At 33.4% G+C, this 15,754-nt stretch overlaps 1 protein-coding gene across 1 annotated transcript in view; it reads left to right on the forward strand.

Moving 5' to 3' along the window:
* Positions 1-14,778, forward strand: part of LOC150095967 (fatty-acid amide hydrolase 2-B-like) — a 41,318-nt gene extending 26,540 nt beyond the window's left edge. The window contains exons 3-7 of the mRNA XM_090408957.1: positions 8,054-8,263; positions 8,571-8,690; positions 9,163-9,317; positions 10,054-10,152; positions 13,578-14,778. Coding sequence (XP_090265083.1) covers positions 8,054-8,263; positions 8,571-8,690; positions 9,163-9,317; positions 10,054-10,152; positions 13,578-14,216 — 1,223 coding nt within the window. The 3' untranslated portion in view covers positions 14,217-14,778. The remainder of the gene's footprint in view (positions 1-8,053; positions 8,264-8,570; positions 8,691-9,162; positions 9,318-10,053; positions 10,153-13,577) is intronic.
* The last annotated feature ends 976 nt before the right edge of the window (positions 14,779-15,754 follow it).

The raw sequence follows: 15,754 nt of genomic DNA on the forward strand, positions 1-15,754 counted from the left end.
TTCTTAAGTTTATCTACTTTAAAATTTTATCGCAGATAAAATTTTATAAAAGACAAGACCAAGAGATAAAGGTTGCAATAAGATTTGAGGAGAATAAACAGACATTCGGAACTTAAATGAAATTAAAGCCAACCAGAGCATTACGGAGACCATCAATTAATAAAGTAATAAAAGACGCCAAGCGTTAAATGTGCGAAAATCAAATAAAATGATAGATCCATTTTAAGTAAATTTTAAAAACAACAAATGTTCATACGTATACTATTACTTATTAGGTACCCTTCTCATTTACAAATATAAGAATTATTAATTAAATAGCTATACTATTTAATTAATAATTAAATAGCTATACTATTTAATTAATAAAGGTATGGGTTTGATTCCAATATGACATGGATGTTATGAAAGTGTTTAGGTAGTAGAGAATTGTTCTCGTCCATTGTGAGACCACCTTCCAGCTTAAGTGGATTGAAAAGTTCCACGATTCTTCCCTAGAACAAGATTCAGATTAAGGTTAGCCCACCCCACGGCCTAAATGTGATATGGATTGCTAATCTTTCTTTGCAGAATTAGAGGTAAAAATTTTGCCTGTGCAATAAATATAGCATTGCGGAACAGTGGATCTGAAGGTAAGACTATTCAATCCCACTTCTCTAAATTTCGATCTGCAACTTTTCTTTTTATTCTGCTTATAAAAAATTCTTCAATTACCGCAGAAATATCTATGCCCTCCTCTCTTTACCCCAAAAGCAAAGGTAAGTTTGAAGTGAAAAGTGCTTCGCCTGCCAAGTTTCAAGTAATATTTTATCGTTCGCATAGAACTAAATAAACGCAGAGAAAGACAAGTCAATCAATAGCTTTACTATTTCCAAAACTTACACAACAGTAAATTCGATTTATAAATGCCTTCTTAATCAGAACAAATCAAATTAATATATAGAACCTATAGCTCCACAACAGTGACGTTAGTAGAGACAAGGTAATTGGTGGAGATTACCATGGTTCGAATCCCATCTAGGAGACGGATTATTCAAAACAAACAAACCATCCAGAGAACACAGACTAACAGACAGACCACATCGTGATTCACATAAAAACATTAAAGTCATACTTCTTACTTAACTGAAAGAAAGTTTTTTATCAGAACGATTTTTTTTTGGCAATTCCTAATTTTCCTTCTTCCTCAAAAGGTTGTCTCAGAAATCCTTCACTTTGAGACTATCTATCTATCTATCTCAATGGCTTTAACAGGCCTTTAAGGCCCACAACCCTCCAAGCATGCTTGAAATTCGTAACCGAAATACGAGGATAAAATGGTCACCCCTATGCCTCGAAGTATTCCTGGCTGTATCCCTGTGTGTTCACGGGATACAGCCCGGTTTGCCTGTTTGCGGGATGAACAACGCCAGATAAACTGGCGGAAAAAACCCTGCTGTTCACGCCCAAGACCGGCTAACTTGGCTATGGCTGAGGAAGATCCTTTAGCTCCTCACGTCGTAGACGGGAATCAAACCTAGAACACTCCTTCCCCAATCATATGGTTGCGAAGCGCAAAACCAGTAGGCTAACCGCGCGGACTTTCACTTTGGCGACTGCCTGCAGTTATTTCTTGTTCTCTTTTATCATTAAAAGAAGATTATTCCTGCATGGAGCAAATAAATAATTTTATTATTTTTAATAACAATCTGTCTTTGGTTTTATAGCAAATGCTTTCTGACAATAATAATGTCTTCTTTTTATCTCTATTTTGATGGCAGCTTTTCAAGGCCGATATTCTTGATTGCCTGCAGAATGTTGTTCTGCAATACATTAATAATCCAATTATTAGAATATAATTTCCAAGGGAAAATGCTTCGTTGAACAGCAGTTGTTTGATGCATCTTATCTTATCACAGCCATCAGTTGACAATCAAATTTGAAATAAGCAGTAAAGTTAATTGTCCCACAAGATTTAAACGAAAAAAAAGGAGGAAAAAAAGTGAAAATATTAATAGGAATAGTATTATTATTATTAATAGGAATAGGAAAAGTGAAAATATTAATAGGAATAGTATTATTATTATTAATAGGAATAGGAAAAGTGAAAATATTAATAGGAATAGAATAGGAATTAATAAGATAGACTTGAAATGGTCTGACAAGTGCACAATTGGCAGACAATGTTAAGGACATAACCTTTATTCCAATGTCAATCAGAACTACGTTTTTTTTTCAATAGTTTTATTGTTATTGGAAATAAAAAATGTTATTTTTATAACTGTGATAAAACTAATTCCAGTATGTGAGAGTTATCTCCAATAACTTTTCGAAAAGTTATTACGATATGTAAAACTTATTGTATTTTCAATAATTTTGCTAAATATCATCAGTAAAAGAAAGTTATTTTTAATAGCTTTTTTTGCTGACTTTTTGTCGTCTACTGTAAGACAACCATCCTTCTTATGGAGGCATGAAGTGGTTTCCAAATAAGTTCCATGTCTGGGCTCTAGAACAGGGGTTTTGGATTAAGTAACGCTTAGCCCACCTAACATCTCATCTCATTTTCCTTTTCCTTCTTTTACTTTGCTGTGTCGATGGTTTTATTAATCATCGGACCTAAACCGTTCACAGAATAAGGTGGTCAGCCCTACGCCCAGGTGTATCCTATGTCCGTAGTGTTGAGTTCTCAATGCCGGTTTGCCTGCTTTGCGGGATGAAAAATCCCAGGAGAGACTGGGGAAAAAACTCTACTGTCCACGCCCAAGACCGGCTAACTTGTCTATGGCTGAGGAAGATCCTTCAGCTTCTCACGTCATCAACGGGAATCGAACCTAAAACACTTCTTCCCAAGCCATATGGTTGCGAAGCGCACAGCCACTAGGCTAACCATGAGGACCCCACCTTACATATTATAATAAAAGAGCAGTTATTTCCTAGATTAATAAAAATTGTTTTTTTTTTAGTTAGAATGTAAATTATGATTTTTATAATTATTCGAGATGTTTCTTTCTGCCTTGTTCTTCTTCCTCCGTATTCGTCATAATCAATTTTTTTTTTTTAACGGTGCACGAAATTACTCTCTGTGCAATGCAGCGTCATCTGAATGAAAATGAATCGCAGCTCTAAGATATTGAATGACAGAAGTGTACGATACACTAAGAAACCGTACCAAAGGGAACACTAAAGGCTAGCGATAACTTTTATCTTTTCTTGGTAGGTTGCAGTCAGCTGTATAGCATGACTCGCAGACTGTGACAGTAAGAATATCGCAATGAGAGTGAAACCATAACTAAATTGGGCTATTCTAATGCAGGAGATTGCATATGAATAAAGGAGGGGATATGAATTCAGAAACATACGGTTATAGAAATATGATGAATTATTCAGAGACAATGCTCTGAATTTATATAACGTGTTTATAAACTAGATAACAGATAATAACTTTTCGAAAAGTTATTATCTGAATAAAAATTCACAATCGTTTGAATTAATACTCCGGATTTTTCATTCATAAAATGAAAGTCGCATTTAAAATTCATCGAAACTAGGCTTTTTTACCAAGTGAATTTAGACTAAGTAGCCGTTGTTATTGCATTCTGTATCTTTTCCCAGCTTTTCTATTTTTCTTTTATAAGTTACCTTGGAATATATTAATCATTCCTCTCTCTTTCTTTCATTAATTCAAAAATTATCGGCGGTAACTTTTCTCCAAACTTACTTTCATCTCTTTTGCCCTCGGGAAATGATGGAATCATTTGAGAACCAATTACAGAAAACGCTAATCTCTTGGCTTCCTCTTTTTCTCCAATTCTTGCATTGGTGAGTTTCATATACATCCTACTACCACCATTTCAAAGACGAATCTTACCTATTTCAAATAGGTAAGATTCGTCTTTGATCAGAAGACGAATCTTACCTATTTTTGATGCAAAAAAGTCCCTTGCCTGATGCCATATCTCCAATTATCTAAAGTTTTTTTTTTTTTTGCTTCGGAGTGTGCTCCTGTTAAGTAAACTATATCCAGGTCATCTACTTTTTGCACTGGATAACCTTTAATTTTGATGCTAGTAAAACTCAATCATGTTTTATTTCTCAGAAAAAGAACAAACGAATTCTGTTCTTCCGGTCTTACTGTTGATAACACTGACTCTCGATACAAAATGAACTTTCACTTTTACAGATAAAAGAGACATCTCTAACTTCCGATCTCTCCGGGCATACGCATATTACAAATATCGACTGTTCAGCATCTACCAAAGTAGGTTTTTTCTTTCGTTGTAGTTACCACCGAACAACTCTACACTAATCATAAATTACTTTTTCACGGTATCCAATGGTTGGAGAGTTCTTCTAAACGCTAACTAAACATTTAGATTAATAACCAATCTTTTACCAGTTCACTACATTCTTTTTCACACAGACGATCACTTCGTGTATTTGCATTTACTGCAAATATTTCCATGAGAAGTGCTCTTCATAACTGCCATCGGTCAACAGTCCTTTGCGAATTAATGCTAAGCGCAGAGAATAAATTTTTATTTTACTTTCTTCATTCTTTTATGATTGCCTTTTGCAATGGCCTCTCGTGTATTTCCTATAGAATGAAACCTACAGGTCTTCAGATCCAATGTTAACACTTGAATTCTTTCTCCTCACCTTTCTGTTTATCCAGGATACTAAATGCTTTATAGACGGAACAAATCTCCAATCTGTGGGATTATCATAAATAAAAATATTTATCATTTTTGTTTCTATCATCGATAATTAAAAAGCAATTACAAAATCATTAAACTGAGAACACTTGCGCTCTTTGAATATATTTATTGGTTCTTTTAGAAATATCTGAAATCCCAGTATTTTTGTAAGTGAAAAACAAAATAAGATTGGCATAAAAAATGCAAGTTACTAATGTAAATCCAAAAATATAGAGTCTTCTCTGACACGTAAAGACGTTCTATAGTCAATGAACTATAGTTAGCTGTTAAATCAAGCCAAGCCAAGCCAAGATGTTCACTTTTAAGACATTTGCTGGCGGTGAAAGATCAACGAGTTCTGAAACATGTCTGGATGGTCGGGAGAATGAAGAGAGTGAGCCTCTACGCTATGAAAGCTGCTGAAATATCGAGTTGCTAGTCGCCAATTTGCTAAAGGCGATTTACTTTTTATTTGTTTTCGTTTCTTTCTCCATGTAGAAGAACTAGTATATTCCAGGAATTTCGCGCCCCTTTTAAGAAAACACTGGAGATTGTTTTCCCAAGAAAACATCTACTTTTCAGGTATAATATGATTTTTATTATTGCTTTCCTGATTGAATATTCAAGGTCAAAAAAACAACCAATTATTGCTGTTACAGCCTTCATGGCCTTGCTAAATTCAACCAGTTTTACTAATCTCATAGTTTTTCCAGATTGTTCGTATTCTTACACTACACTTACCAACCGTATCCTTCTTCATGGAAAAATAATATTTAGCACAGTTTTTCAGCTTTAATAGGAAAGCTTTAGTAAACAGTGTTTAAGTATGTAAGAGGAAATCACTCTGGATAACATGCAGAAATTATTTAAGAATTGCTTCTTTATCAAAATAAATAAATTATTAATAAAAGTTAAAATCATGTCGTGCTGGTATGTTGATTTCTACATTTGTCCTCCCGCTTAGAGCTGGTAATATTTTATACCTTCAGCGATCAAAGTTGTTTGCGAAGTCACTTTGGGAATTAATTGAGAAACAATTGAAAATAACTCGGCTTTATATCGCCTTTTCTCTTATTTAAAACAAAGGAACTATTTTTACATCACCGCATAATATAAATAATTTAAATGTTCATAATTTAAAAAAAATTAATGTTAATTCAGATGCAGTGGATTTTGCTATCTGGTGAAATTTCAAATGTCATGTTTGGGTTATTTCATAATACGTAATTAAGATAAATACTAAATAAATTAGCTAAATTAGCTCGGATATGCTAACGAACATAAGAAACAAAAACAATATTTACATATTAACATATTTTGAGCTTGGTGGACACATTTTAAGGAATTACTGTAGCTATCCATATAAATAAATAATTTTATTATTGCATTTTCTGATTATATCATATAGAGCACTCACAAAATAAATTACATTCTATTATGCACAATTTGTATATGGCTCTGGTTCATTTTCTGTGCGTAAATCGTTTGCACTTCCTCAAAGTCTAAATGGAATAATAATAATAAAAAAAAATCGATGAAGGCAGGCGCTTACATGAGACTCAAAAAAGGGACACATTATTATTACAAATTATAATTGTATGAATGCCTTGAAACCTGATCGTTCTGTTGATGGAATTCAGGTACAGTGCATTTAATTCAATCAAGATATTTATTACACATTTCAAAAAGTAATTTAGGTTGATATATACTTGTTCTTGAATCACAGACAAAACTACGTTTTCGTAATTATTGAAGGCTACGATAATAAGCGTATGAAAGTGAAAACCAGGAAGTCATTTTGTACATAATATTGATCGTTATTGTTGTTTGTTTTCGTATTTCAGATGCAGTTTTTCGTTTTTTATAGAGAAGTATTAGAATATTTTTCTTCCAGTCAGTTTATATCTCTACATTTCTTCGTATTTTTTAGTCTCCGATTAACCTCTTTTATGGTAGCATTTACAATAATAATTTCGTGTCTTCGAATAAATTCGTTATCAGCTAAAACTAGACATTAATTGAATTATAACGAAAAAGCATAACGAAATGATTAGTGTTCAGGTTCGCTCCGATTGCTTCATTTGTTTTTTTTTTTATCACATGTCGCTTCAATTCCAAACAAAGCAGGCTATAGCGTTCATTTCGTAACACTTCATTCACTTTCAGACGTGTTTTCCCAAGGTAACAAAAGATTTATACTAGTTAATGCATTAGTAAGTAGCTCAAGGTTGACATTTAAGTTAGAAGTGAGTCAGCCATGCGCTTAAAAAAAAAAATCAGTAGACGTGTTTTTTTTTGTTTTTTTTTTTGTCTTCCGAGTGTTCAAAATTCTTATCAGAGAGCATTTATAGGGTATTTTTTATGATCCTCCCCCCCTCCTCCAAGATGGCTGTCTCTCGTCATTCACATAGCACTGTGAATGGGCAAAGAGTTAGATATCTAAACCTGGTTGAATCAAAAGAAGATTTTTGCAGGATCTTGGGCTCCAGCTATGAAATAAGATGAATATTTATTTTAAGTACAGGTTACGCCCATTTAAAAATTATCTACTCAAAATTTTGATGATCCGAGGACAAACATGGTATTTTCACGCCTTCAGGCACACCAGACGATAAAAAGTATCTACCACATAAAAACATTCATAAACCACAATGGGATTCTAATTTGTAGCCTGTAGATCTATTAAGTAGAAAGGAGATCCACTCGGCCAACCAAGCTGGCATTCTGAAATACAAGTTGTAATAATAAGCATATGTTGAAAAAAAATTATTTCATTATCCAATGGTTCGTTAGCTAATATCGTCAAGGAATTTGTATTATCACAAAATAAAGACATCGAAACCTCCTTACCTTAGTCGGAAACTACAATGCCCTTTGGTGGGAAAGACCTGTATTCAAATCCTCTCTAAAAAAGAAGGGGTAAAAAATTAAAAAAAAAAAGGGTTCTTGAACTGAAAGTAAGTTAGTTGGTATTGTTCAGATGGAGTAGGATTTTCTCCTGGTAATTCGGGTTCTTTATTCACAAATAAACTTGGTCACGTGAATACACCCGCCCTTAAAAATATAGCATGTGTGTGTGTGTGTGTGTGTGAGAGAGAGATGAAAAAACATTCAGTAAAGAGAAAGATATGTATTATAGACCAAAGCTTGTTAAAACGAGTACTTATCATGTAATGGTTGTTATCGAAGACAAGGAGGGGGGGGGGTATTTAACAGAAGAGCTAACCAAATCCTAGAGATGGAAACAAAGTTGTTCATAGCCCTAAATATAACATTCTTTATGCTATAAACTACAATATATACAATTATATCTCCTATATTAAATCTTGATCCGAAAAAGAGATGAAGGTGTGTCAATCACAAACGTCTTATATCTTTAGGTCTTACTTTCGCTACTGGACTTGTGGCAAGGAAACACACCAGAGCAATGATCGATTCGGACGTAGTGGCACTTCTGAGGAAAGCCGGTGGAATACCAATTGCAGTGACCAACACGCCTGAATTGTGCTTGTGGTGGGAAACCAACAATCGATTATATGGACGCACTAAAAACCCGTACAACACCACGAGGATAGCTGGAGGAAGTAGTGGTAAGATTGAGTTAACGTATTCTTTAATTATCGTTTTGTTATTTGCATAGTTGACTAATAAAAATTCTTCATTCTGTCCCTACAACACACACACACACACACACACACACACACACACACACACACACACACACACACACACACACACACACACACACACACACACACACACACACACACACACACACACGAAGTTTGCAAAATATTCAAAGTAGCTTGAAGTTTGGTATCATGTTTTTAATATACAGAATATATATATATATATATATATATATATATATATATAACAAATGATTTTGTTCCATAGGAGGTGAAGGAGCTTTAATAGGTGCAGCGGGATCGTTAATCGGTCTGGGATCAGATCTTGGAGGAAGTATTAGGGTACCTGCTTTTCTCAATGGAATCTCGGGTCACAAACCCACGAGAGGTATGTTCGCCTTATTTGGTCGCTTGAATTCCTTCTATCTCGAAGCTTAAAATGATTTTTGTGAATCTTCTTACTAATAATAATAATAATAATAATTACAATTTGAAACTCTTCGCAATACCCATCATTACTCAAGAATATCGGCTGTAGAATTAACACTATTTCAGACAATATACTGTAAGAGTTAGAGATCACCAGATGGTGGCATTTTTCTGCTGTCTTTCCTCGGATGCCTATAAAATCATTGATAGCTTTGGGGAAGTTATCAGTGATTGGCTAAGAGACTGGCTTTCTGTCAGTCTTCAAAAAGTTAGTTTAACAGACTAAAACAGCCTCGCCTACTTCCTCTAGGGACAAATTTGTTATGAGATTATTATTTATTTTATTTTGTTATATTTAAAGTACTTTTAAATATACAATATTTGAATGAATAAATTTTACTAAATTTTTATATATTTCCATGGTCAATTAGGCGTTCTGTCCAACCAAGGTCATCATCCAGTTGTTAAAGGTCACATACAAAGATATCTGGCGTTGGGACCCATGTGTCGCTACGCTGCAGATCTTCCTCTGCTGATGAAAATACTGGCAGAAGATCGATTGCCTAATACAGCTTTAGACACTCCAGTAAGTTCTACTTCATTCTGCTTGTTAACTGATCTTTTTCAGTCGTTTTTTTTTTTTTCCAAATAGCATAAACAAATTACAGAGTGTGCTTTGTGCTTTGCCTCTCTATAATATCAATTTATACGAAAACAACAGTTTGAAATTTTTGTGGGATATTTAGATTAGTGAACCCCTGCATATTTTTGCCACAGAAATATCTTCCACCTTTTCCTTTATTTAGCAGTTGTCTAATTCATAGTTTTAACTACGAAATTAAAAGTCAGAGGAAGCTTGCTTGATATAAGAAAAACTGTAGCGTATGACCGAAATTACAGTATTCGTATAACGATTTGTGAAGAACTGGTGTTTCAACACCAATTTCTTAAATAACTTCTTTGAGGGTCAGAACTCCTTAAAGAGCTCTTAAGCGGAGGTCGTTGGGAATTAGAAGCAAAAAAAAAGTTTTATTGTTAAGTTCCAAAAGAAACGAATTAAGAAATCCTACTGTTGTTCTTATAATGCTTTTAATTTAATTTTAATATTTTGTTTTTAATTTTAATGACATCAGAGCCTCTTTTAAATCCTTTAGTAACGTCAGCTAGCTTTATAAGAGCTCGTAAAATATATTGTGTGTCCTACATTACAGCAGAATCCCATGCATTTACGAGAACTATTTTATGTAGAAAATAGTACGACACTGAATGACTTGTATGTTGAAATATTTATGTCTTAAACAATGAATTATTCTATTCTGTAGGTTGATCTCCATAACATCAACATATATTATATGGAAAATGATGGAGGAAATCCATGTGTCACTAAAGTCCATCCTGACATCATCGAAGCTCAAAGAAAAGTGAGTACAGTCAGATGAGATTCGCTATTATTACATAACAAAATAAGTTATAACATTAGCGTGTTGTAAATTCTAATTTAATGCATGTGATACATTCCTTGAATTTGTTCTCCATATAAAAAAACAGTTTCATTTTTGTGTGGAAATAAAGCGATGTAATGTTGCCATAGCAGCAAGAGACCATCAAGAATTTGCAGCTTTTCAGGATCGTAAAATAATCGAGACTTCTTCAATCTTTTTACGTTCGAGTCTATCTTACAAGATTATCTTTTAGAATTGGGCAGGGTAGTTCTAAGGCGATATTTTAACTTTTTCACGAAAAACTTATTAAATAATAAGTGTAATTTCTTGAAATTATACATTTTCTTAATTTATTTATAATAGGAGACAACTGACAACTTAGTGATCAGGGGGTTCAATACCAAAGAGTAAAAGTAAACGCTAATAACGAATGGGAACATGTTATATGTCTGACTTTGTGACTAAATAATAAAATCACATAATGAATTGATTTCATTTTTTTTTAATTTTATCATAAAGAAAAAGTAACTGGATTTGTTTCGGTTTCGAGGAAAAAATACTTTTGACGAAAGTATTCAACATTATTGTCTCAGACTAGACCTTCACAAGAAAGACCATAATAGGTTCGATTCTAATCGCCGGATTAGAGGAATATTTTGTAGGCCTTTTTTCTCAGCTAGTTTCCAACTTAGTCGATTTTTTGCCAAACAAAAACAGCAGTTTATCTCCCAGAAAGTCAGTTTTTTAATCTCCCAAGACTCAAAAAAGTCAACCATAGAACCCACACTATCAGACAATTAATCTGTTAAATTTACGGCCATGAGATAAAAGCAGTTGTCTGTCACACTCTCTCCCCTTTGATGTCTATGAAATTAGTGAAAACCTTGGGCTCGGTTATCAATGGTAGCCTAAAGGTGCCCGCCGATCTTCAAAAAGGTTAGGGCTAAAAGAGCCCCATCTGCTTTTAGGAACAGAAGCCGTTAGTGGATGTTAGTGAATTTATGTTAGTTATTTGTTCAAAAAGACATTAAAATTATTATTATCTGAGATATACAGCATTTTGGACTGCAAATTATTTTTGCATTTTGTCGGAAATGTGATAACTTAATATAAATAATTATTACGCAAATTATTTATTCATTAGCGATTGGAATTTTATCGATATTATTATTAAAACTTCAGCTATCAGATCACACCATGAGTCTTTTCTAACTGCTGGAGATTTTTATTTGATGATAATTATGATCTGTCATTATCGTCCTTCATAGCAATTCAATTTAAAAGCTACAATCCCTTCGCCGAAGAAGAGGGAGATAGTACTAACAAGTATTTTTTTGTTTTTGTTACAAAACAGGTGTGTTTATGGGTGGGTTGGGGAGGGGTAAAACACTGTGATGTTGCTCTACTATCGGTGCGTCACTTTTTTAATTTAGATTTACAAATGCAACTGCATATATACAAGAACCTATCAGTTGGCTGCTTCGAAACATTGACCTTCACCTTGACCTACTTTGCAAGTCTGAAGAACCGGTCTAGCAGTAAGAATGAAATATAACATCTGAACACTGTGTTCATTTACATTCTAAGTAATGGTCACAAATAAGGAAATTATTGGAGAAAATCATTAAATCATGCATTTCGTAATCGCATTCCTTTAAGTAACACTGTTCATTATCACAGTAGTATAGTTAACATAAATTTGTTTTGCTCTAAAAGGCATTAATATCTCCATTGAAACGAAATCCAAAAAAATCAACAAATAGAGATGATAAGTAACAAATTTCATTAAATATCAATTAAAAAACATTCTATTTATAAGAGGAAAACTCAAACCATCAGCGAGTCCTGAACCAAAAACATTGTTATATAAGAGTACATGTACTGGGCAGAAATCTCGCATCGCGAGATAAATTTCGTCTGCTGTCTAAATTATGCATATACAGGATATTTCGAAACGTTGCAGAGTTGAATTTTAGATTTTCATTATCGTCGTAAACTGTCATGATGATAACTTTACGCATTCAAAGAGCTCCATCGAATGGTATTTTTTCCCTAATCCCACCGCGTATTTTTTTTCTAATTTTGGCACTACTACAAATGGTCCGATTGAAACTAAAACTGAAATGACTCAAATTTTAATATAGGTCACATCCGTCCAGCAAAAGCAGAGTGACTTCTATTGACATATCTGTCCCTTGTAAATAATTTGATTGCCACAAAAATGGAGACGATTTAAAAAAATTTTGTTCGGATTCCAAATATCAAATTTCAACGAAATACTTTTTTTCAGAGTATAACATTATCCAAAATACACGAACAGCTTACTTACAGATAAAAACGAATCTAATATATGTTTATACTTTTTTAGAAATGCATCTAACTCCCTCTATTGAAAAGAGACACAGACGTTAATGATGCTAATGTAGTTTATGAGTTCAGGGTCCTTTCTAAGGACTTTTAAGCCAAATATGAATTGGTCATTCTCATGCAAAGGTCGCAAGGGTTTTTCCATCAGGAAGCTAAGTTAATAAGTACAGCAAAATGAATAAAAACTACCATCAAAATATATGTCTGTGTCTTGCAATTTTCAATAATGAAGGCTTTTCGGGATACTAAATACAAATGTAGTGAAAGAGAAAAAAAAGTGGGTTCGATGGGACAGTATTTGGATTTTAAATGGATGCTATTGTCCGTAAATAAGTGAAGAAAGTAAAAGATAGAAGAAAGTGAAGACTTAGAAGAAAGTGAAGGAATGATGTATGACAGTCCAATGGAACAACGCCCATAGAAGTACCTATAAATAAGAATGAGGTAGAAACAGACTTGCTCCGACACCGGTGTGAGACGGTGGTTATGGAATGAGTCTCTGAGAGGGAAGCATCGATTGGCTTAACTGCCAACTTTCAGACAGCATCAAGAATTTGTAGGAAACCGGTTTAGTGGGAAAAAGTAGTACGCCTGTTTTCTAATAAACTATTACAGTATACTTTTACTCGGATTCAACAACCAGTCATCGACGATTCCGTAGAGTTTTGATAAGATGAGATTGGACTTTACTTTATTTCATAATATGAAAGGACCATTGGCACTTATTCAAGAGATTCAAGTGTTTTGCAATGCCATTTGTTAAGAATTTCAAACACAAGACTGCATCCATCTCAATTTTCGTAATATTTAATTAAGAAATCTCTAACGAAGTATTTGAATTCATAAACAAATTTTAAGGAAAAAGCATTAGCGAATTTGTTTATATTTACTTCGTTTTATAAAATAAACATTGATACGAATTATTTTGACTAACAATAAACCATTCGCCATTTTTAATTCGAAGATCATTTGAATCTGCCTTTGATAATTTATTAAAATTATATTAAATTAAAGTCCTTTCTTTCCTTTTTTTTTAGGTGCTCAATTATTTTCGTTCTCAGTATGGTGTCAGCCCACAGAAGGTATTTTTTAAACAACTCCGAAAATCTTTCCTAGTCTGGGCTCAGTTATTGGCTTCTACAAACGATCAACTATTGAGTGTTGAAATGGCAGATGGAATCGGAGAAGCAGAACCGTCCAAAGAATTTTTAAAATGGCTTTTTGGTCTTTCGGACCACACTTTGTATGTCATCATGCAAGCTATGTTTCAGACATCGTTTGGTAAAGGAAAATCGGCCAAACAAAGACTAACTGATAGTTTTGCTACTGTTAGCTTACTCCAAGAAGAATTTGAACAGCTTTTAGGAGACGATAGTGTGTTTATCTATCCCACTTTTCCTGAACCAGCTCCTTATCACAATCAACACTATTTTAAATTAGCTAGTCCTGCATACACTTGTATTTTTAATATTCTCGGGCTGCCTGCGACTCATTGTCCTTTAGGGCTAAGTCGGGAAGGACTGCCTATTGGTATACAAGTCGTAGGAGGTCTTAATACTGATCACTTGACATTAGCTGTTAGCACGGAGTTAGAAAAAGTTTTCGGTGGGTGGGTATGTCCAAGTACTTTAACTGTAAATCAAAATGGTGTAGCTTTAACGAAAGCAGAACAATGACAATAACACAGAGAGGAAAAGAGGAAGGATTTAAGTCTAAGGTCCTAAATATGATCGCTTCCAATGTAGGCAGTAAACGCCGTAGTAAATTCACTGTCTAAAATATGGTGCCATTAAAGTAATGATTAAACCTTCATCAAGTGCGTTAAATTCAGTAGATGTGTTTGCCTATATCACACTAAACAAACGTTTGGTGTGATAAATATATATATATAAATTTACTATTAAAGAATGTATTGCCTTAGGAGACGATATGTGACCCGAATTCAAATTTATTCCAACTCAGTTTTCATAGTTATTTTCAAGGGCTACATTCCAAACGATCTCAGGACATTTTAACATCCGTTCTTTGCACAATCATATTTATTATTCCCAAGCAGATGGCAACTTCCTCTTTCTTTTTTCCTGTTCATATTTTCTTTTATCTGGCCTCAAGAAGCCTTCTCATTGCTATAAAGCAGAGTATGTAAATACAGTATATAATACGATGTGCGAAAATTTTGTACGTTGTGGAATGCCAATAATGCTCAAAATGTAGTCAAATTTTAAAATAAATAATTATTTCAATAAATATGTGTGTGTTTGTATTATTCTTTTTTCAGAGAAGTCTACAATAAAACTGCAAGTATGACTGCAATTTACCACACGCGCTTATTACGTCATAAGAGCCTATGATGTTTACACCATTACAATGGCACGGATAAACAAGTTAGATTTTTCCTTAGTATAATATATTCATTACGTCAGTAACACGTCACGGAGTATAAATAAAATGAAATAGAAACAACAGTATATATATATATTTTTTTAGATGCAGAATTTTGATTTCCTTGTATAAGGCCTTCTTAGGCCTTATACAAGGAAATCAAAATTGCAGACGAAGTAGAGGCAACAGAAACTGGCGACTTATAATTGACAAAAGAAAAAGTGCGCAGTCTGGGTATTTAGTGATGCTGTTAATAATTGTGTTCTCTTTAAAATCGAAAACAAATAACATACGAAAAAGGTTAAAAAATAGAAATATGTAAGCGAAAGCGAAGGGTTCACGGACAATTCATCGCGGGGAAAATTCATCACAGGAAAATTCACCGTGGAAAAAATTCGCTGAGAATGTTATTTGCTAGAAAATTGAAACGATATTGCATTGATATATGCAATATATCAATGCAGTATCGTTTCAATATGAAATCGTTGCAATATGAAAAGTGGAAGATAAAAATGCAGTGGAAGATAAATTTCACAAAATATATTTTTTTACATATCTATGTATTATTTATTTATATTTTCGTAATATTTTTATTCTTATACAGTAAAAGTAATATATTTATTGATCGGTGAGTTTCCTCATTTCTGTTTCGTTTTAAAAAGTTGTAAATATTCTTTCTTACTTAGATAATTACAGGTTCTTATTAATTACATTGCATTACTATTTCTCTGCGCACTTTGACACCCATCCAGATGTGATATTTCAGAAAGGATTATCATATATTATTAAAGATCTCAGATTTCAGAAATGGCAATAACCAGCAGTTGTAATA

The sequence above is a fragment of the Typopeltis vanoorti genome, chromosome 19, assembly GCF_054136105.1.
Source record: "Typopeltis vanoorti isolate ZY-2024b chromosome 19, IOZ_Tvanoo_1.0, whole genome shotgun sequence".
In the NCBI taxonomy this organism is placed as follows: Eukaryota; Metazoa; Arthropoda; class Arachnida; order Uropygi; family Thelyphonidae; genus Typopeltis; species Typopeltis vanoorti.